Source organism: Meleagris gallopavo, chromosome 1, assembly GCF_000146605.3.
Source record: "Meleagris gallopavo isolate NT-WF06-2002-E0010 breed Aviagen turkey brand Nicholas breeding stock chromosome 1, Turkey_5.1, whole genome shotgun sequence".
NCBI classification, from domain to species: Eukaryota; Metazoa; Chordata; class Aves; order Galliformes; family Phasianidae; genus Meleagris; species Meleagris gallopavo.
The window spans coordinates 26,461,006-26,483,823 of NC_015011.2; the positions used below are offsets into that span (position 1 = coordinate 26,461,006).

A 22,818-nucleotide genomic window follows, 5' to 3' on the forward strand; every position below is an offset into this window, starting at 1 on the left:
TGTTATTCAGAGGAAACATAGCAGATCGAAACCATCTGGACTTCAGTAACACACCACATGGGAAATAGAGGAAATAGATTAGAATAAGAATTTTAAAATTGTTAAATAACAGGCTAAAAGGAAAAGAGCAGGTTGCACTGTAAAGGAAGGGATTTCCTTCCTGAACAGAAGGTAAATAAGTCTGAAGTATTTGGCCTGGGATTGACTCCTCTTATTTGAGTGGAGGTGGAAGGGGTTTTTAGTGGGAGATGCTTTGCTAAAACCTAAGACTGCAGAGAGCCTATTAATGATGTTTGCTTCTAATAAGCAAATGAAAGGGCTCATCAACTGAGGGGAATATAATATGATATAGGCACAGCAATTAGTTAGAATAAAACTTACATGGAATCTGGTGGTATGAAAGGTGGGCTTGTATGGAAATTCTTGGGGATTCTGCTATAGCCAGGGAGCTGGACAGTATTAAAAAAAAAAAAAAGAGAGTTATTTGTGTAACCAACATGATAAATCTTAAAAAATAAAAATTCCACAGTGCATAGGCAGTGGACATTTAAGCCTGCTAATGATGATAAAGAAAACAGTGATGGGACCTCCTCTGTAATGTTGTGTACCATTTTGGTCAAGAAGGCTAAAGAGGATGCATTAAAACTTGAGTAAGCATAAAGACATTGAAGTGTGTTTTAGCTTACAAGAATTTATTTTCCAGTAGAAATTGTCTTGTTTAAAAATGAAAAAGGATCTTAGAGGCAGTATGCTTGTTCTTTAAAAGACATGGGAAGATTAGTATTTTAAAATACAAGCAAACAATACATGCAAAATAATTAAGAGACTGTTTCTAGCTGTCGGAGTATAGCTCTGGAAGGCATTCTTTAATAGGATAAGACACAGCAAGATAATTACTTCTCTTAAGCTGGCAGTTGACAAATTTCTGAGCAAAACTGCATGATATATTTGCCACAGGAGATTGATTTTAGTGACCTAATACCAAGTTCTTACGTTTCTATTAGTGAAGCAATTAGGGCTTGGAATGGAAAGTTGTTGGTTTGAGACTGATTATATATTATAGCAAATCTTGAGATGTTTTCTTTTGTTTTATTGAATCTCAACTTTGCCGAGTGGACTGCAATAGCAGAATATATAATCTGAAACCCTGCTTTGGTTCCAGCTTTAATCTTGCAATTTGTTTTGGCAGGAGATATGCTTGACCTTCTGAAATGGAGAACCCATCCAGACAAAATTGCAGGTTGCCTCTCAAAATTAAAAGAAATTGATGGTTCAGAAATAGTAAAGGTATATACCACTATTTCTTTCCTTCCTTTGTTTTGCTTTTAGATAACATGAGGGAAATAATTGTCTGTCACAAGTGTACTTACTTGTGTGTCTCAAAAATACGTGTTTAATAACAAACTGCCTCTTATTCTCCAATCAGTTTCTTCAGGATACACTAGACACTTTATTTGGAATTTTAGATGAAAACTCTCAAAAATATGGATCAAAAGTATTTGATTGTTTGGTAAGTTTCATTTTGTGATAATGCTTAACACCATTTAAGAGCTAAGTAAAAAATGAAACAAAAAAACTATTTTTTTTCCCTCACATTTAGGTTCACATAATAAATCTGCTGCAGGACAGCAAATTTCACCACTTTAAGCCAGTAATGGACACTTACATTGAAAGTCACTTTGCAGGAGCACTTGCATACAGGTGAAGTCTGTACTTTTTCTAACTGATTTGAACACTGAAAGTTATCTGTATGTCACAGTAGGAAAAAGCAAACAAACAATGTTTATATGAATAGTCAACTTTTTTTTAGTTATCAGAAAGCCTATTTGCTAAGACCCTCTTGCTGGCTTAATTTTGTCTCTTTTTCTTCAGTGGCTTTCTTTATTTAAATAACTTTGAAAAGTATAGGAACTTTAACACCATTCAGTTAGATCTGTGTTCTCTGTATATTGCAGGGCACTAGTAAGCCTCACTTGCTATGCTGTTCTCTGTATTTATTGTGTAACAATACACAAATACAGTTTACTGAGACTGCCAAACAATTCATGGAATAGCAGGGGTAGTTCATGCTGGCAGTCTCCTGTAGCTCAACTGAGATCATGTACCCCTGTCAAAATAATTCTACTAATTATACTAATGCTGACAATTATTCCCTGTTGATTAGATGCCTAGTATATCTATCAAAAGTCTGAAATTAACTGTAATATTGGGCTTTTAGTGATCAGCAGAATTTTGTCATAAGTTTTTTTATTTTTTCAGTGTTTTCAGTCTTTTATGAAAGATTAATTTGCATTTTAAGTGCACTTAACTCTTCTTCAACCAGTGTGTTATAGTACTTTCTGATGTGGTATTCTAGAGATCTGATAAAAGTAATGAAGTGGCATATAGATCGAGTCACTGAAGTGGAGTTGCATGAGCACATACAGGAAGTACTAAAGGTAAGAGAATCACCTTTGGAAGCGATTATATGGTACCAGCAGATTTAACTCAGTAAAAGGAACACAGTATGTGTAAATAATGAAACTGCAGTATTAATTCTAGGAAGCTGCAGGCATTTTGAGTGCAGTCAGTTGGTTTTTTTTTCTTTTGTCAATAAAGCTTGCAACTCCTAGACTCTGGAGCTCTGTCGTCCTTACTGAATGAGAATATATATGAGTAGGAGTTGGATCTAAGAAACTGTATATAAATTGCGTTGGTAGTATTAACATCTGTCACGTAACTGAATCTAAATGGTAAACAAGAATGCTGACTTAATGATTCAACCCTGACAACAAGGAATTCTACTTAAAATGGTGATTTGGTTGCTCTCATCCTGTTTTGTATATCAACAGAGCACAGTGCAGAGAATGGCTGAGTTGTAGAATAGAATATTTGGGACTAAGCTTATTTTTTGGCATTATCTGGTTAACAGTTGACAGGAAAACATTTTTAACATATAATAGGCCAAAGAAATCGTAGAACAGCTCAGAGTTTCTTATATTGGCCTTGCATGTTTAAGCTCTATATATTTTTGTGGCCACAGACATGCATGGATGTCTTGCAGAGGACAGTGTTGAGATTTTGCAGTTTTACTTTTTTAAAATAAATGAGTGTTCCCTAGTATATAGAGGTTATAAAAGGCAAAAGAGTGTTTCTGAGTATGTGCTTTTCAAATGTTAATGTTGCATTAGAAGTAAAAACAAGTTTGCCAGAATTAAATAGCATGGTATTCTGTTTCAGACCCTTGTCATTATTGAAGTTATATAAGCATATATCTTTTTATAGATGAGTTGGCTTATGTTTATGAGTTATTTCTAATTTTGACATTTTAGGCACAGGAATATATCTTTAAGTATATAGTTCAGTCTCGAAGGTTATTCTCTATTGCTACTGGTGGACAAAATGAGGAAGAATTTCGCTGTTGTATTCAAGAACTTCTGATGTCAGTACGCTTCTTCCTTTCTCAAGAGAGCAAAGGAGCCAGTGCTTTATGCCAACTGCAAGTAAGTTTGTGAGTGTGCCTTGGTAATGAACTAGTTTCCATGTGCTGTATTAAAAAATCTGCTCTAGGTGTTTTTACCTATGTCCTTGGAAAAGAAAATGTTTTTTGTTACAGCAAAATGACGTTTCAGCTTATGCTCATGCCTTTGTCCTATAGTGTGAAATTTTCATACCAGCAGCTTCTGAATAAGCATGACGAAGATAACCCTACATCAAATATTTAATTTTGAATTACAAGCAATTCATATTATGCTTTTGACAATACCAGTGATTAAAATGGCATTTCAGAACTGCTGGGTACAAATCAAGGGATTTCTCTGTTTTGAGCACTTTACAGCTTTGTTTAACCACTTTTACTTCAAATTCTTGAAGTCAAACAAAAGGCTGTCAGATTTTTTATTCTTTACAGAAAAATATAAATCTTGATGAATAATATATTTTACTACTCAGTAAGTATATCTTAATTTCAGTTGAGACCACTAAAATTTATTAGTGCTGAAGGGCGAAGGCAAAACACTCAGGAGACAGATCTCTGCATTAGGTGAGGTAGATTTAGCAGTGTCTGCAGTTTGTAGTTGTACCTCTTAGTCGTCATCTCCTGCTACTATAAGTGTGACTGTTGAAGGTCTGTTCTTCCAAGAAGATAGTAAAATCAGAGAGAACAGGGTGGAGAAGTGGTTCTTCCATCTCATATCACATAAGTAGCTGGAGTGTAATGTCTGCAGCAAAATGATATAAACAAACATATTTGGAATTATTGCTTGCTATCTTTAACCTTGAATATCGTCTGTTGTTACATCAGCATGAAAAGGGTCTGAAGTATAAGTAGCTTTTCTCCGTTGGCAGGAATTGGAGAGGAAGGAGGGAATGTAAATTCTCTCTTCCTTTCTCTAGCATTGTCCTCTTTCCTTACTTTAGTGCTTCCACATTCATTATCCTCACTGAAAGATTTCTAAACCTATTTTAAGATTGTTGAAGTGAACCACTTCTATCAGTGCTGTCTCACTCCGGAATAAAAGTTTTCTCTTTTTGTTCTGTTATCAGCTGGCTTACGTTATCGTTTCAAAAATTTACACAGATGTACAGATCATGAGGAACTTGTAAATAATAAATATTTTTATTCTAAATTGAATTTTTTCCTTGTTTGTGAAGGAAATGTACAGTCATGTGATAGTGTTTAAGGGAAATTAGTCACAATTATAAGAACGTTAATGAAAGTGAGGATATTTCTTCTGAAAAATCTAGCCAATTTTAAAGGTGTTAACTGCCTTTGAAATGTAAAAATAACAATTTTTCTATAGGTACTTGTATCAGTACAGTTATTTAAATTCTACAAATGTCAAAATTATATTGCAACATCTAACTGTCCAATTTTTTCCCTTTTCCTCTAGGCTGTGTTTCTCAGCTCATTCCCATCTGTGTACTCTGAACTTTTGAAGCTCTTTGATGTAAGAGAAGTGGCAAATTTGGTTCACGATGCTCTGGGCAGTTTGCCGACAGTCATGCAGGGGGATGAATCCCTTCAAGCTGTTAAACTTCAGAGTATTGGGAAAACTGTAGAGAGTCACCTGTACACCAACCCAGGTAAGGTTGTCCTGGGCTGCCTGCTGTTAAGGAATTTCAGTGTTACACTTGTTATGCAGATCAGCAGGTACTGAAGGGAACAGTGCCCCTCATAACTGCATTTCCTAAGTCATGTTTCTTCAAGTGCTGTTCTGTAAAAGCTGCTCATTAACAAGAATACAGTCAGTTAGAAGTTGGGTTTTTAGATACAAATAAAAAAACAGTTTTCTTTTAAACTGCTGCTGGTTATGTCTGTGAAATAAGTTCTCACTATACTTTTAAAATAATTATAAAGGGAAAAAGTTCTACAAATGTAATGTCTTCTTTTTTTCTCCTTTGGGGGGAGTTCAGCAAACAGATTCTCATTTATGCATTGTTTGTCTTGTTAGTTCAGCAGATTTGATTTGATTCTCTGTTTTCTTAATATGACCTAAAAAACCTACGCAGATTCAAGTGATACTCAATATATATCATATAAAATAGTATAGTTTTTTGTTATGTGGAAGAAAAAGGTTCTGTGTGGTGATGACCCCACAGTTGGTTTTTTTTCATTTCTAAGTAAAACCCATAGTAAAAACCAAGTATTAATTTTGAGAGGAAATAATTTTGTACTAAGCAATTTAAAATAGAATAGATTTTTAAAAAATTAGTAAGTGTTAATTTACTAACCAGAAGCTCAACTGAGAGCTCTTTGGATGTTGGCTGATGGAGTTCAGTAGGAACATCAGCTTTTGCCATCTAAATCAGTCATGATAGAACAACCAAAGTGATGAAGATTCTTCAGAACCCCTGGGGTATGCGTAAATATTTTGATATGCTTCTCCCCTAAAGAAAGGGATCCTAGAAAAATAAAGAAAAAAAAATTAAAAAAAGTGTGGTTTTAAGGATTTTACTTTAAAACTTTGAGCTCAAGGAAGTGGGTGAGTATTGGATCCTGGCTACTTTACTTCCTTCTGGTTGCAAAAACAGCTTTCTCTTTCCCATGTGAGCCTCCACAGTAGTCTCTTCCAGAACAGTTAGCTGTCCCTAAGGCTGGTTGATAAGACCTCTGCATTTTTTAAAAAATTCTTTTTTTTTTTTAAAGTGCAAAGATTTTATACTGCTTTCAAGTAGTCCAGGATCTTTTTCAGACTAATTATTATTTCTTAATTTGTCTTCCCCAGCAATATACTGTTCCTTTAATAGTTCCTGTTCCTTTGCATATGTTCTTTCATACTTTCTCACAGAACTGTTGGGGGAGATGTATATGTTCATCTATATTTTATTCAGAAATTCAGTCTATATTAGTATCACTACAGTGGATAGCAGAAATTATTTTGGAAAAGTTTTGCAAGTAATTCTTTGAGTCTGTTGCTCTTTTTGAAGGAGCAAGGGAGAAGTTTTTCAGCCATACCCGTGTTTTTCTTCAGCACTACAGGCAATTTTGAAAACAGTTTATGACTGTTCTGAAAACAGTGACATGTCTGTGCAGTTTGAGAGCTGGATGTGTTTGGTTTTGGAAATGAAGTCATAATTGTTTGTTTGGCTTCATCATTTTCTTCTATCCACATTGAGTCCAGTGATTGCATAAATTGAATAAGTCCAAATAAACCTAAGAACAACGTCTTTGCTTTTCACTGTTCAAGTGCTTCTTGCTGTTAATTTATTTAAGATGCTCAATTACTCAATTTTTTTTCCTGGCAAGCTGAAATTTTGTCCATTGGTTCAGATGTTGTCTTTGAAATGAATATCATTTTTCTGAGTTTACTCCTTAAAACACACTGGAGTGCTGAATTTTTTGTATGTCTGTGCAAGTGTTTTACTGCTAAATGAAAATCGAGGGGAAGAATTGTGTTATGAGTTAAATATTTAATGTTAAGCTAGCTTGCATAGGAAAGTCACAAGGATTGTGGTATCTCTTTCTAATTTTGCTAAGCATGTACTTGAAAAGCTCAATTTCATGATTTTTTTTTCTCTTTCAGTGTAATATTTGTGAAGGACAAGTACTAGCATTTTAAACAGTCAGCTAATTCAGCTTTCTGGACAGAGGAAAAATTAAGACAGTGACTGATTGCTAGGAATTTTGATTATTGCACCATTCCTTGCACTCATTAATTTTACTGCACACAGTGGCTGACATTGCAGCTGCAAGTTTTTAAGAAAAAGGAGTAATCTAAGACAGATGGTATATACTGTGTTCTCAAAACATTCTCATAATCCTTGGTTTAGCCTGTGCAGTGGTGGAGATGTTAGCTATCCTCTGCCGTAAAACCACTAGATCTCTCTTCTAAACAGATCAAGACAAATATTTAGATTATGAGATTCCAAGGAATTTTTCTAAAGCTCTATTATATGTGGTAGTTAATTCAGTAAATAGCACTGCTACCTCTCATCTATAGTTACAAGCCATGGTAGCATGCTTTTTGCTAATTTTAGGAAAGCTAACTTCCAGCTCTTTAGGGAGGTTGTTAATAAAAACCCCTGGGAATCTGTCCTGAAGGCCAAGGAAGCAGAAGCAGAACTGGCAGATCTTTAAGAAAGCTTTCCTTAGGGCACAAGAACTCTCCATCCCAAAGTGCGGGAAGTCAGGAATGGAAGGCATGAGGTAGGCATGGCTGAACTGGGTCTTGTTGTTCAAACTAGGGAGCAAGAAGAAAATGAACAAACAATGGAACCAGGGACAGGTAACTTGGGAGGAGTAAAGGGATGCTGCTAGGCAGTGCAGGGAGGGGTTCAGGAAGGCCAAGGCCCAACTGGAACTAGACTTGGCAAGGAGTGCAAAGAAGAAAAAAGGAAAGACTTCTCTAGGTACATCAATTGGAAAAGGAAAATCCAGTAGGGTGTACCCTCCCTAGGGAGCAACGCAGTGAGGCTGGTAACAATGGACAAATAGAAGGCCAAGTATTCAACAATTTTTATGCCTCAGACTTCACCAGAGACTGCTGTTCTCACAGACCTTGTGTAGATGGCTTGGAAGGTGGGAACTGGGGGAGCAGTGCCCCTCCTATTGTAAATGAAGATCAGGTTCATGGCTGCCTGAGGAATCTGAACATCCATAAGTCTACGGGTCCTGATGAGATGCATCTCAGAATCCTGAGGAAATCGGCTGACATAGTCACCAAGCCACTCTTGTTGATATTTGAAAAGTCATGGCAGTCAGGTAAAGTCTCTGATGACTGGAAAAAATTGCAATATTGCACCCATTTTTAAGAAGGATAGAAAGGATGACCCAGGGAATTACCAACCTGTTAGCCTCACACCAGTGTCAAGGAAGATCACGGAGCAGATCCTCCAGTGGGAGCTATGCTGAGGCATATGGAAGAGAAGGAGGTTATGTAGGATAGCCAGCAAGGCTTTGCCAAGGACAAGTCCTGCCTGACCAACATTGTCATTTTTTATGATGCTGTTACTCTGTCAGTGGACAAGGGAAAAGCCACTGATGTCATCTATCTCGATATCAGTAAGGCCAGACACCTGATATCCCACAACATCCTTCTCTCCAAATTGGAAAGATATGGATTTGATGGATGGACTGTTCCATGGAGAAAGAACTGGCTGCAGAATCAAACCCAGAGCATGTGGTCAGTGACTCCATGTCCGGATGTAGATCAGTGACAAATGGCCTTCCCCAGTGGTCAGTGCTGGGACCGATTCTCTTTAGTATCTTCATCAGTGACATCAACAGTGGGGTCGAGTGCATCCTCAGCAAGTTTGTAGATGACACCAAACTATGGTGTGCAGTCAACATGCCCAAAGGACAGGATGCCATCCAGAGAGACCTAGAAGGCTTGATCATTGGGCCCAGGTGAACCTCATGAGGTTCAACAAATCCGAGTGCAAGGTCTTGCACCTGGGTTGCGGCAAACCCCACTACCCACACAAGCCAAGGGATGAAAGGATTTAGTGCAGCCCTGACGAAAAGAACTTGGGTTTTCTGGTGGATGGGAAGCTGGACATGAGCCAGCAACATGCCCTCACAGCCCAGAGAGCCAACCGTATCCTGGGCTGCTTTAAAGACGCATGGCCAGCAAGGCAGGGGAGGTTATCCTGTCTCTCTACTCTGCACTGGTGAGACCTCACCTGGAGTACTGTGTCCAGATATGGAGTCCTCTATACAGGAGAGACATGGACTTGTTGGAACATGTCTAGAGGAGGGCCACGATGGAACACCTCTCTTTTGAGGACAGGCTGAGAGAGCTGGAGCTGTTCAGCCTGCAGAAGAGAAGGCTCTAGGCGGCCTGAGACAGCATTTCAGTGTCTGAAAGAGGGCTACAAGAAGGATGGGGACAGATTCTTTAGCAGAGTCTGTTGTAATAGAACAAGAAGAAAATTTTTCAATCTAAAAGAGGGGAGATTTAGATTGAGTTGTCATGGTTTTATGATTTTCTGTTGGTATTACAAATCAGAACATCATGCAGTGCACTGGGAGTTAAAAGCTAATGCTGCAGTTCCATGGATTGTTGATATCTGTGGTTTCCTGGTCTCAGAAGAGAAGAATTAACTACAACTCCCAGAAGACTTCATTTTATTGTTTCCATTTTCCAATTGGAGGGAAAGATAGAACTGTATGGGTGTCAGAAGAATTCCCCTTCTTTGTTCTTTTTGCCCTCTAGCTGTTTAGCCTACAGCATTACAGTAAGGACTTTGGTTTCAGAAACTCTCTCTCTCTCATTTTATTTGATTTATTAGCTTCAATTCCAATCATATTGTGCTATATAGTATTATCTCACATTCTACTATTATGTTCAGTAAACTAAGATTTTTTTTCCCTTAGCTTGTTGCCACTGTTTTCCTCATGTATTCCCATCTCCCTACCTTTTCCCTTCCCCTCCCCACTCTTTCCAAGGGCGTGGGTCTGTGGGTCTCTTCACCCCCTTGTCATGGAACTGGGCCAAACCGTGACATGGGTATAAGGAAGAACTTTTCTATAATAATAATGGTGAGGCACTGGAACACGTTGCCAGGAGAAATGGTGGGTACCCCATCCTTGGAGACATAAAAGATCAGGCTGGACAGGGCTTTGAGCAACCTGATCTAGATGTAGGTGTTGCTGTTTGTTGCAGGGGAGTTGGACTAGATGATCTTTAAGGGTCCTTTACAATTCAAAAGTTCCTATAATTCTATGACTGAGCTTTGTATCACTTGTATCACTCCCAGAAGAGTACTTGCCATAGAGCTTCAGGCAGCTTTACACTCTAAATCCTTCATCTCTGCCATTGAAGATGGATTACTACACTTAATGTGGTAATGCTTGCATAAACATCAGGAATGATACCTAGTTGGAAAAATGATTTTGAAGGGGTAGTTTTCCTGCTAGATAAATTCAATTCTTAGGGAATAATTTCATTAATGTACAAAGAAACAAGTGTATAAAGATAGGTGGAAAATCATTTTTAATATTTTAGTACAGGTAATTGTCCTGGAGTGCATCATTTTTCCATTAAGGAAAACACCTGAAACCGACAGCATGAAAACAAATAACACCCATTCCTTTTATCAAGTTGTGGATAGGTGTTTTATGTTATAACAAGTTTAAGTATTAGAACTCTTCAATTTTAACTTCGTTCAATTGTAAGAAGAAGGAAGAAAAAGTAGTATGTTATTGAAGTTCTTTCATCATTTTGACAGAATTCAGGACTAAAAATAGCACCAAGGAGCTGTGTTTAGGAAATGGAATACAGGAAAAGCAAATTACTCAATGTAGACACCAGTACTCTAAATTGCTCATATGCAGTAGGAGTGAAGAATCAGGGAAAGCAAAAATCCTGAAAGAAATTTGAAAGTACTGCTGGTCTAAAAATCAAGACTCATTTTGCAGAATAACATAGCTTCAGGATAAAGTCGGTTGTGACTTTGGCATGCAAAGGGACCCTGTCACATAGCAGGAAACACTAGAACATAATTCCTCATTGTTTTGAATAAAGTATTATTATGCTGTGATTTTTGTTTTTTTAAATGACAATTCAATAAATACATTATTTCTGTTGTATGTATTTGGCACAGTGGTGTTGGTCTCCATCCATAGTACAAGATGATGCCTTTCAGCATGTTATTCATTCTTTAAAAACTTACTTTTAGTTCACATGAAATTATCAATTAAGGGCTTCATCTTATAAAAAATGTTGTTTTAAGTATGTATATAAGAGCTTTTGCTTATCAAAAACACAGTTCTGAACACTGTTCAGGACTTATCTGTATGCTTGTATTAAACTGAAATGATTTAATGAGAAGGTTCTACTCATAGATGTTTCCATTTATTTCAGATTCACGATATATTCTTCTTCCAGTAGTTTTACATCATCTCCACATGCATTTACAAGAACAGAAGGATCTTATAATGTGTGCACGTATCCTTAGCAACATATTTTGTCTCATCAAGAAGAACAGCTCAGTAAGTAAACACAGTGTTACATCCATAAGTTATTGAACTTCTTTAAATGGCACGCAGTAATGACACAAGCTGGATCTTGACCAAGAACATTTTAAAGAGCTTTCTGTGTAATATTCTACATGAATATGTAGTTTGATTTCTCAGGCTACTTTTTTTTTTTTTTGTTCCTATAAGCAAGATTATTTATTTGTACCAAGATTATTTAATTGTATTTTCCTCCAAGCTTTGAGACTTTATGGATGTTGTGTTGGACAGAAAAAAAAGACCACTTTCTTTTAGAGGTGTATTATGTTGTGAGTTATTTAATCATAGAAGACATGAAGATGACACAGGGAAGGAACTGATAAGGGTATTGCAGGAAGTATGATGCTGGAGATTAGTTGGTAAATTTTGTGGCATATTTCTAGTGTTTGTCTTTACAAATTCATCTGTGAAAGCTGCATGTAAGAGCTACCTTAGGTATGTGTATTGCAAACATGAAAGATGATGGTGAAGTTCTGACAGACAACTAAGGTAACAAGAAACATGCATTGCTTGTATTTAGTGCACTACGTACAAATCAGGGCCAGCATACTTTACATTGTAATGCATTGGTGAGAACTGTTGTGTTTGTCTCTTCATTTTGAACTATTGTTAGTAATTAAAGTTGTACAGTCATTGATTTGATATAGATGTGACATGTAATTTTGGCGTCATAACATTCTTACTGCATCTGCTCTTTGTTAGTATTGGTACCTCTTTACAGGGGAAAGGGATAGATGATAAAGCATTGCTGTGGTTTTGGACTCAGAGAAAAGCTTGTATGTCTGACCTTAACTTTAAGAGAACCTTCATTTGAAGTCACCAAGTTCTAGTCATGAATTCCAGTGATGTGCACAACCTGAATTTGATGTCTGCATAAAACTCTCTCCAGTGTGCAGGACATTCAGATATTCTTTTCAATTGTCTTTGAGTCACTTAGAGTTTTAACAACTTGATGACTGCCATAAGATTTTTGTGGATCAATTCAGAACTTCATTCTTTCTGTTAATGATCCAGAAAATCAGAGGTTGATGGAACAACTGAATTTACATGGAGATATTGTTGAAGACTGTTCTTTTTTCTGTTGGTCATTCTAACAGTAGTTTGTACATGAATCCTCACACCTTGGCATAGCAATTCCTCAATACACTGAATGCTGCCTGCCTTCGTAAATAGCAAAATTGACAATAGTTTGAAATTTCACTATGTGAAATGACAGAGAACACGGCCGTGACATTAGTTTCATCTTGAGTTCAAACAAGAATTTTGTTACAAATCATATGCTTAGCGTGTGTAGGAGGAACAAAATAAAGATCTCACTCCTACACTTCGATGCCGGTGGAGTTGAATGATTCTGTTTGTCAGCTGAGTTTTAGCTTGGCTGTGTGCATTTGATTATGAAGTGTTTATTTCTGCAATGAAATGTCATCTTAACCAGTGGATAAAATGGCTTAGAGGAAGATGGTGTTGTCTGCTGTCTTGGAGACAGAAAACATTGCTGAAGCAGGGAAAACATATTTCTGTCTGATTTAAAAAGGAAACTTGATTTCATCAAGTGTTTTCTTGTGTCTAATTAAGATATTCATGGTCTATTTTGGCGATGAACACTTTGGCTCCTTTGCACTGATCTTGTGTACAAGCTGTAGTCTTACATAAATGGCTGATTTATTTGTGCTGTTCAATTGACAGAAAGCAGTGTAGCTGGTCCTTATTGTTGAAGCAGGTCATGAAGGTTGAGTACCATCTATTTGTTCCTGGTGGTAGTTTAAAATTTAAAAACCTAATTCTACTTTTTGGACTTTAAGCCTCATTTGCTGATTTCCTCAGAAAATATATGGGCATTACCTGTTATCAGCTTCAGTGAAAAACCCACCAATATTATTTTAAACATTAATTGAAAACAGGAATATGCTAATTTGATGAATGTTTACATTTTAAAAGTCATCCCCTTAACTGTCCTCTGTATTTCAGTATGATGTAATTGAAAATGGTTAAGATAACGTCAGTAGAATTAAACAGTATCTTAACTTAAAGTCCTTAACTTATCTTAAAGTCCTTCTTTCTCAAATGAAATATTTGTAACAAAGCTATCATTGGTTTCCAAAGCCATATCAAAGGAAATATTCTTGTGGTCATCTTTCTGTTTTTATAGTTTAAGTATCTTATTTATTTTCCAAGGAAAAATCTGTTCTGGAAGAAATTGATGTGATTGTAAGCAGCCTGCTAGATATTCTGTTAAGGACGATACTAGAGATCACCAGCCGACCACAACCATCAGGCTCTGCTATGCGCCTTCAGTTTCAAGATGTGACTGTAAGTTCCTTACAGTGAAATACTGCACAGTTGTTACTGGTTGGATTGGCTGAAGTACTGCATTTATGCATTTATGAGAATTGTGTGTTTATGTCACTATGGTAATATTTTGTGTAAAAAACAGAGAATGAGGAAAACAAAGAAAACTCTTTGTATTTTATTCATTTTTGTTGGAAATGCTAATATTTTATATTATATTTATTTATGTATTTTGACACTAAAAAGAAGTTACTTTTGAGGTTGTTTGGGAAAATTAACTATTGCACTGTGTTTCATTTGTTGACATTTTTAATAGCTTTCTGAATCTCCCACTGAATTTGATTTCCTGAAAGTGGAAAAGTGTCAGCTAATAACATTTACTTCCTAAAATGCATGTATTTTTTAGATGATGAATCAGCTCTGAATGTACCTCCAAAATATGTGGTGCTAGCCTGTACGAATTCAGATTTATTAATTGAAAGTTATTTTGTTGTTTTCTGGGCTGAGCATTTGAGCTTCATTTCACTCACGTGAAGTAGAGCACAGAAGATGGATTTAGAAGATTAACAAATGATATTTTGGTTAATATGATATAACAAGCCAGGCAAATTGGAAGGTTGAAATTGAAGCATTTACAAGAAAGCTAATCATTGAGTGAAACAAAATTAAATGTTATTTTGTTTTGCTTTCAGTAAGATTCAGTAAGTTTGCTTTTGAAAGGCGAATCTGTTCCAATATGGCACGTGGGGATGTGATTCCAGTATGAGTTGAGGGCTTAATATTTTGTGTATGGAACATAATAGGTCTTGTGATTTGCCATCTCATTGTGCATTTAATTAATTACCTGATTTTACATTGTAACATTTTTTGTAAACAAATACACAGTTGCTTTTCAAACTAGAATTTCCTCTGAGATCAAACATTTCAAAAAGTTTAATGACTGTGAAAGAAATGCATTGTTGCCTTTTCTGTTTTGTTTACTTTCTGACAAAGAACAAACATTACTTAAAGTGTTTATGGAGCTGACCAAGTTCTGTAGAAGGATAACACCATGCTTTAATCACTGTGTTTCAGCGGGAGTATACATCTAAGAGGTTTTTTTTCTTTTTTTCCTTGTAAATTATAAAATTACAAATGTAATGTGTGGCAGAATCTTTTTTATCTTTTGTTTTACTCTCTCATTACTTTCCTTGTACATTGTCTTGCTTTAAAGTCAAACTTGCATACACCTTGCAAAATCATTAAGGCTAAATTAATGTTATATAATTGATTTATATCTATAGGTCCTATTACTCAAACTGAACAATCCTTATTGCTTAATAAAATAAAATAAAAAAAATTAACTTCCAGATCAGGCTCCAAGCAACCTGATCTAGCTGTAGGTGTCCCTGTTCATTGCAGAAGGGTTGGACTAGTTGACCTTTAAGGTCCTTTCCAACTCTAAGGATTATACAGTTCTCTATCAGACCATTACTAGAAATCTCAGCTGAAGGAGCAGTTGAGTATTAAAGTCCTAGTGCTACAAAGTCCTGAGATAATTGTTTTTTTCTTATACATCCACTTGCTTTCGGGTTAAGTTTTTGTAAAACATCATGACAGTCTAATTTTTTCAAGGTATCAAAAACTTAGACTGAAACTACTTTGAAGTTTCAATTTTTTCTTCTTGTCCACAAGGAAAGCCATGTCATTGTTACCATAGGCATCTGAAAGAATACTTAATGTGGAAGTGACTCATGGCACAGCATAAGGCGATTATATGCATTTATGTAGAAACATCATGCCGTATGGATTTATGGCAACACACTGAGCCAGATTCTTGGAACTATTTGTAGAGCAAGTATGATAAAGTACAGGAGTACCACAGTAGAGTCTGTTCCAGTATGTTACCATTATTTCAAGCTCCACATATTATAAATAGTCTTTGAGAGATGTATTATGTCAGTATACAGGATAAAACTCTATCAAACTTTTTTTCATCAGATATAGTTGGAATGTAGTCAACACATCATGTTGTGATTTTCTAGCCCCATGTGTCACCACTCCTTTGCAGTTTACAGGGAAGCAGCATAAAATCGGTCATCAGCAAGCTGACTGTGTGGTTTCATGGCTACACATTTTTCTTTTTTTTTTTGTCTCAGATAGTTTTGATACTTTGGTATTGTTTCCATTTGTAGCAAGCTGGATGGATGTGATGCTTCAAACTGAGCACAAATTAAACATGTCTTGGGAGGGAACCTGGGGAGGGGCTCAGTGTTACAGCTTCTGTACTAACTAACATTGAAATAAATGCAGAGGTGAAAGTGCAACTTATACTTCAGTTCATTTAGGATGCCAGTGATTTAGATGTTTAGGTTAAGAAAAATGAGGCTGCATATAAGGAGGTAGCAGAGAGAAAACCAACTAGAGTCTTTTTTTTATATGAAATCTTGGAAGTTTAGAACCTGAGAACATAAATTGCAATTTAATTGTTAGCGTCATGTATTTTAATATTTATATTTGTTCAATGAGACGTAGAAAATTACTCATAGGTTCTACCTAAGTGAATTGGCTGTGTGATTTGGCTTGACTTAGGACACTGGAATATGGTCCTCATCGTTGTTATCATGATGATTTTATGTGTGAAGTTTGCTTCTGTGCACTGCTAACATATGGCACGAGTAGTTATTCTGTGGCTAGCCTTGGAAGAAATCTTAACAAAATATGTTTAGTTGAACCTAACTTATATTACCTGGCATGATCAAAATCATATTGAGACTAGATACAATGAAATTGCAACTACAGAAAAATAATGATAAAAGACTGAAGTCTTTCTGATCTCTGAAAAGAATCTCTGAAATAGAAAATAGATTTTCAAATACCTTATGGATATAAACAAAATAACAGCTGTAGCCTTGGTGGCTATGCCTAGACCTTAAAGGTTAACTTTGTAGACTTTGGATATTGTTTTGAGAAAGTTGTGTTCACAATCAACAGTGGTTTTACAGAATTTGTGAGCATTATTTCTGTGCAGAATCTTACTATGAGCAAGGCATAATTATTATTTTACCACTATGTTGTGTGTTAAAGCAAGCCCCTCACACATCCTCAGGTATATCAGGTATAATCACAAGTGTATTAGCCCTTCAAGTGTAAAAGCTTCATCAGCCATTCCTGTGAAGATATATTCCCTTTTTTTTTTTTAATGTTACATTATGCTTTTAGTGCAAGATTGGGAAAATTGTTGCTAAATTTTGCTTTAAAAACTAGTGAAAGGCAGCATTTTAAGTAATGTAATTATACCTGTTCTTCCTGTCTTGTTTCCCATTTCTGGTGGATAGGGGCCTGAAATGTGTTTCCTATTTTTGAACAAGCATACATGATACCAGAATTACCCTCTTACAGCATTGAGATGTGGTCTAGATCTTTCACTCTTTCCTGTCTTCATCCACTCTGCAGTTGGACCATATTGATACTATTCACTGTTTCTTCCCAGGCCAAAAGAGAAGAAGCAGATGGCAAAGAGAGGGAGAACCTATTCCTTCCGTAATAATCTTGCTTATTTGATTGTTCACTGGAGAAACTCAGAGCAGTTCTCTACTTTTTTATTCCTGTACCCCGTGCTGTTCAGGGGACATCCAGGATGTGCATCTGCAGAGGCAGGGAGAAATCTGTAGAGCAGCCCACAAGTTCCTTGGCTACAACCTGGAGCATACCTTTCCTGGAGTTTGAGACATGCTGTAGAGGGAGTCCAGAAGTCAACACAGTTTTTCTCCAGTCCTATTAATGAGTTTTCTTTTAAACAAATATGATATTTTAATTTCGAAAAATTCCCTGCTGTTTCTTTCTTAAAGGAAAACAATAGGACTCTTCCCAGAATTGCTGCAAAATATTTATATTTTCCTTCAAAACCGAGTTGATTAAGAGGTTGCAATTTTAGCAATCTTAATAATCTGTTTAAATATAAATACAAAAGAAACAAATGGCAAATCAAACTTCTATTGCTTTAGCTTTTTGGGAACAATTTCAAATAGATTTTGCTGAGCAAGTGAACTGCTTTGAGGGGAAATTAATTCTTTAAATGGGAAGGATGTTCTTAGCTAAATTAATGTATTTTCATTAAATATGAAATAATGTTTTCTAATTGTATAATTAATTTCTGTCATATTTTTAAATTAATTAAAATGCTTATGATATGACAGTTTAAGCACAAGTATGGAAGACCTTATAATCTTCAATGCTTCTCTTCATGACTGTATCTTAACAGGGGGAGTTTGTCTCCTGTTTGCTGTCACTCTTGCGACAAATGACCGATAGACATTATCAACAGCTTCTTGATAGTTTCAATACAAAGGACGACCTGAGAGTAAGTAACAGGAATGTTTTTCTGCTTGTTCAAGTCTCCATTTGATGTAATAGTTTCTCTAATTAGATTCTCTTTTAGATTTCTCCCTTTCAGATTCTTCTGTGCTTTGATGAAACATATTTAAATGCAATCTGTTTTATAGATTAGCTAACTTTTACCCAGATTTCCGTATGTACTGAGGTCAACTCTTGTTATGAGGCTAAGATTCTATTGCTCGTATAATTGTTTTAAAGCAAAAAAAACTTAACCTCAGATCTTGTTTTATAGATGTTGGCAGTCTAATGTTACATAGCTCTGCTTGATTCTTTCTGATATCCAGTTATTTGTTTCTCTTATTTATTCATTTATTTATATATGGCAGTGGCAAGCATACAGTTTGAGAAATGCATATTCAAAAAACTCTCTACTTTTCTTAACAGCATAGCAGGTCCATTGGCATATTGTAATGTCTTTCTGTTTGATTATGAAAGAGAGTAGCTGCAGAACTTTTTCAGGGCAGCTTGTACCAATTTTATTGATGAACTTAACGGGTTCATGGAGATTCATTATTTTTAATTCCTTTTTGGAAGAGGAGGATAGATTAAAGAGGAAAAAAAGAAAAAGAAAGAAAAGGCAAGGTTAAGGTTACTTGCATAAAGACATAACACCAAGGTTTCTACTCTGCTAAACCCTGAGAAACTATTATAGAACCACATTTGGTCTATATAATAAATCTTATTCAGGCAATGACCCAAATAGGTAAGTCATGACATTACAGTGTGATGGTATAGTTTTTTGATGTTACTTTGGAAGTTATGATTTATAAACTCAAGTATGACTGACACTGGAAGCATAGTGACGGTGCAATTCCAGATTTTCTCAAACTGCTGATAGTTGCTGGGAGCTGTTCTGAAGAGCAAATACCGTTCATTAGTGCCTTTTCTTTGTAGTAACATAATCATATTGAGTTTGAAAGATAGAAAAAAGTACTGCTGAAAAAGTTATTTCTATCATGAGGAAAAATTACTACCATAGAATTGTAGAATGGCTTAGGTTGGAATCATCCTTAAAGATCATTGAGCTCTTTCCCTCTGCCATGGACAGGGTCACCTCCCATTGAATAGATCAGGCTGCCCAGAGCCCCATCCAGCCTGGCCTTGGCCCTCCAGGGATGGGCCATCCACAACTTCTCTGGGCAACATGTTTCAGTTCCTCACAACTTATGAGTAAAGAATTTTTTCTTAACTTCTAACCTAAATTTCCCTTTCTCTTAAACCTATTCCCTCTTCTCCTATTAAAAACAACAACAAAAAATCTTCTACCCAGAAGTTAAACTGGGGGGACATTTTTATACTATTACTACTGTAACAGTAAAACAAACATCTGTTTTCACACGGCAGAGGTAATTACCTAACCATTAGCTAATTATTCATATATGTTGTGGAACCTACACATTTTTTAATTGAAAATATTTTCCCTGCTGTTTGAATTCTGAGACGATATATATTCTTAGGCTTAGATTTTTATGTTTGCTGGATGTTTCAAACTTGATTTCTATGTTTGGTATATCCGTGAAGTACAGTGTTTATTGAGATTTCTGTGATTCTAGAACACGAAAATCTCTAGAATTATTGCTTGAATGGTGTTTGATTGGTGGCACATTTATATTCACTACACATACATATGCTATTATTATACAAAGACATTTGGAAAGTAGCTATAGCTAGTGCCATCAGCTGTCAAAATAGAGGTTGTAAGAGTTTGAGTCCAGAGTTTATTATTTCCATTCTGATCTCATCAAATCAGCATCAATTCCACCAGTGATTAAGTGGCAATATGTTTGATCATAATTAATTCTGGCACTCCTCTTTTGAATCTTAAGTAATATAAGAAGTAGATTTTTTGTTAACTTGGAAATATCAAATATCATTGAAATGTGAATAACAGGAAGAGGGAAAGATGAGAGCTAATGCGTTTATCTGACACTGCTGTTAATCATGAAGTGACTGTATTTCTTAGGCTGTCTTAAACAGCCTTGCCACTTGCCTCTGTACTTCGCTTTGTTTGCCAAGCATGGAAATTCTTCTGTACTTTATACTGCTTTAAGGTATGCTCTTTAGGAACTGACATCAAGATGAGTAAAATAAGATTTAGGGTGTAAATACTTGTGATAAGACATTTTTATTGGAGATGGTTTTAGAGATTGAAATAGTAATCATAGTTATTATTCTTGTTGCTAGTACATATTTTGGGATTTAAGCATAAGTGGTAACTAGCATCAACTTGTTGCAGTTTTGAATCCTCTTTTTGCGCCAGTTTTGATCAGTTATATCAAATTGGATTGGATCTTCTCTAAGCTGCATTGCAAATTACAGATATAATGCAGAGTTTGCAAATGAATTGTCTGAATGTGACCCAGGGCTTTGAATTGCTATCTGTTGTGCTTTTTTTGCTTTGATTACTTCTGTTTATAGGCATCCCTCTATTCTGAATGATTGGGCAGTGATTTCACAAGGTATTTCTTCTTTCTTTGACTAATTCTCAAAGTAATTATATCTAGTGCTTGCATGAATGCGTGTTTGCACAGCATTTGTGCTACTATTCAAAAATTATCTCCATCAAATCACTTCTCCAAACAAAAATTCAGTCATGTAGGTACTTGTGAAAAAGAAAATGGTTGTCATTTATCCTATCAAAAGATATCTTCAGTTCTTCTTGAGAACAGTTTATACCAAATTATTACAGACCATTTCTAGTTTGCTCAACACAGTATAGCAAAATGGAGTTTGAAGGAATTACATCAATTCAAAAATGACACTTATATCTACATCTTTTTATATGACAGACATCTGAGTGATGCTTTAAATAAGTGGTAGTTTATTGAAAGTTTTTTTCTATTTTTGAAATATATTTACTTTAAGTAATTGACACAATGACTATTTTTATTTTAGTCACATCTTCAGGAGAGTCATTTATTTTCCACAGAAAGTAGAAGATGGAAAAAGCATTTTTATATTTAAAAATATGCAAATGAAGTAAGAAAGAGATGTCAGGAGATTAATGACTGAGTGGCAGCACCAGAGACTGTATTTCATTCTTTTTTTGAAACATCTAATTTAATAAGGCAGTAATTTTAAATGATTCCTTTTGTTTATATTTTGGTATTATTTTAAAGATACGCTCATTTTGCTTACCACAAAATATCATCTTCTTCTCGTAAATATATTTTATAGCAATTTACATAACAGAGCTCCCTTGTAGGCGGATATATTTGTTGCCACAAAAAAGCTCAGATCTAGTTTATGACAAAAGTTAACAGAGGAAATTATAAATAGGAGGTGAGAAGTAGGAAAGTGAATGAGAAAATAGTATATGTTAGCATAATGCAGCTTTGACCACAGCAAAATGGCTTTGGTTAATATGAGTGGTTTTTCAGTTATCGGGTTAAAACCTGTCAGGCCTAATCTTTATCCGCTACTGGATAGCGGATAGATACACTAGATAACGTATCAGAATAGATATATAGGAGAGAACTAATGGAGGAAAAGATCATATTTTCTTGGGGCTCTGTGCGAACTTTACCTGCTCTTTGTTCCCTTTATTCCAGAAAAGGAACCCAAGCAGGGTACGACAGGTGCCAAAGCCTAACACCAAGTGCAATTTATTACGCTGTTCTCTAGAGGCTGCTGGGACAAAGGCTGTGGGGTTGGCTAGCATGGGGAATGTCTCTGGTGAAGAAGCTCAGAACTAGCCACCATTCTTCCGCTGCTATGCAAATGTATCCACTCATGCATGCACGTACACACTGTGGGACTTCTAAAAGGATTGGTGCTGGAGCAGATAGCTCTAAATCAAATATTTGGGTGGCTTATGATGTAGGCAGACGCAGTGAAGGAGAGATCTGGGGAACAAATCTGGATGGATATGTTTTCCTGGCAGAGACAGCTGTCAAACCGTCTTCCTTGTAGGTTCTTGGCACTCTGCAAAAATCTCTAGGATGCTGTACAAAGACCTGATAAGAAAGAACTTTATAACTGCAGTGCAAACCAAGACACTGAGGATCAAGCAATTAGCTGGACTGTCCCAAACTGAAATGCTAATACAGATTTATCATGAGAAATACAGTGTGGAGTCTGACCTACTTTAAAGAAGATTTTGTGTGTATTATGTAGATAAATGTAAAAGAAATTCAAAAATTGTTGTTGATTAACTTAATAAATAGTTTCTGGTCTCTCAGAAGGCAGTGCTTCTCACTGAATCACAGTGAGAATGAATCACAGATTCATAATTTTATCACACAGGAAACTGAAATTGCTTTAAACTGAAAGATGAGATATTTAAATTAGATGATAGAAGGAACTTCTTTACTCGGAGGGTGATGAGGGACTGGAATAGTTGCCCAGAAAAACTGTGAATGCCCCATCTCCAGAAGTGTTCAAGGCCAGGTTGGATGGAGGCCTGGGCAGCTTGATCCTAGTGTGTGGCAACTCTGCCTATGGTAGAGGGGTTGGAAGTAGTTGATCCTTAAGGTCCCTTCCAATCTAAGCCTATGTAAGTAACATTCTATGACTGGTAAAGTGTTAGGCTAGTCAACTCGCATTTTTTTGTTTGGTAATTTTAGTGCTTATAATGGATTCCTTGAGAAATGTATTACCAAATATGCACAAACTTAATCATGAGAGTTTTAATTATTAATTATTAATCTTAATTATGTTAGTAGAAATTTAATAGTTGTGTCTTGCAAATCTTGCTAAAGCTATTCTTTTCTAAA

The 22,818-nt window shown here is 35.8% G+C and overlaps 1 protein-coding gene across 1 annotated transcript in view; it reads left to right on the plus strand.

The window, feature by feature from the left end:
- The window catches only part of DOCK4 (dedicator of cytokinesis 4), a 176,247-nt gene that overhangs the window by 94,327 nt on the left and 59,102 nt on the right, over positions 1 to 22,818 (plus strand). The window contains 9 exon segments of the mRNA XM_031552130.1: positions 1,190 to 1,287; positions 1,427 to 1,510; positions 1,601 to 1,701; positions 2,357 to 2,438; positions 3,312 to 3,482; positions 4,872 to 5,064; positions 11,286 to 11,413; positions 13,613 to 13,747; positions 17,970 to 18,068. Coding sequence (XP_031407990.1) covers positions 1,190 to 1,287; positions 1,427 to 1,510; positions 1,601 to 1,701; positions 2,357 to 2,438; positions 3,312 to 3,482; positions 4,872 to 5,064; positions 11,286 to 11,413; positions 13,613 to 13,747; positions 17,970 to 18,068 — 1,091 coding nt within the window.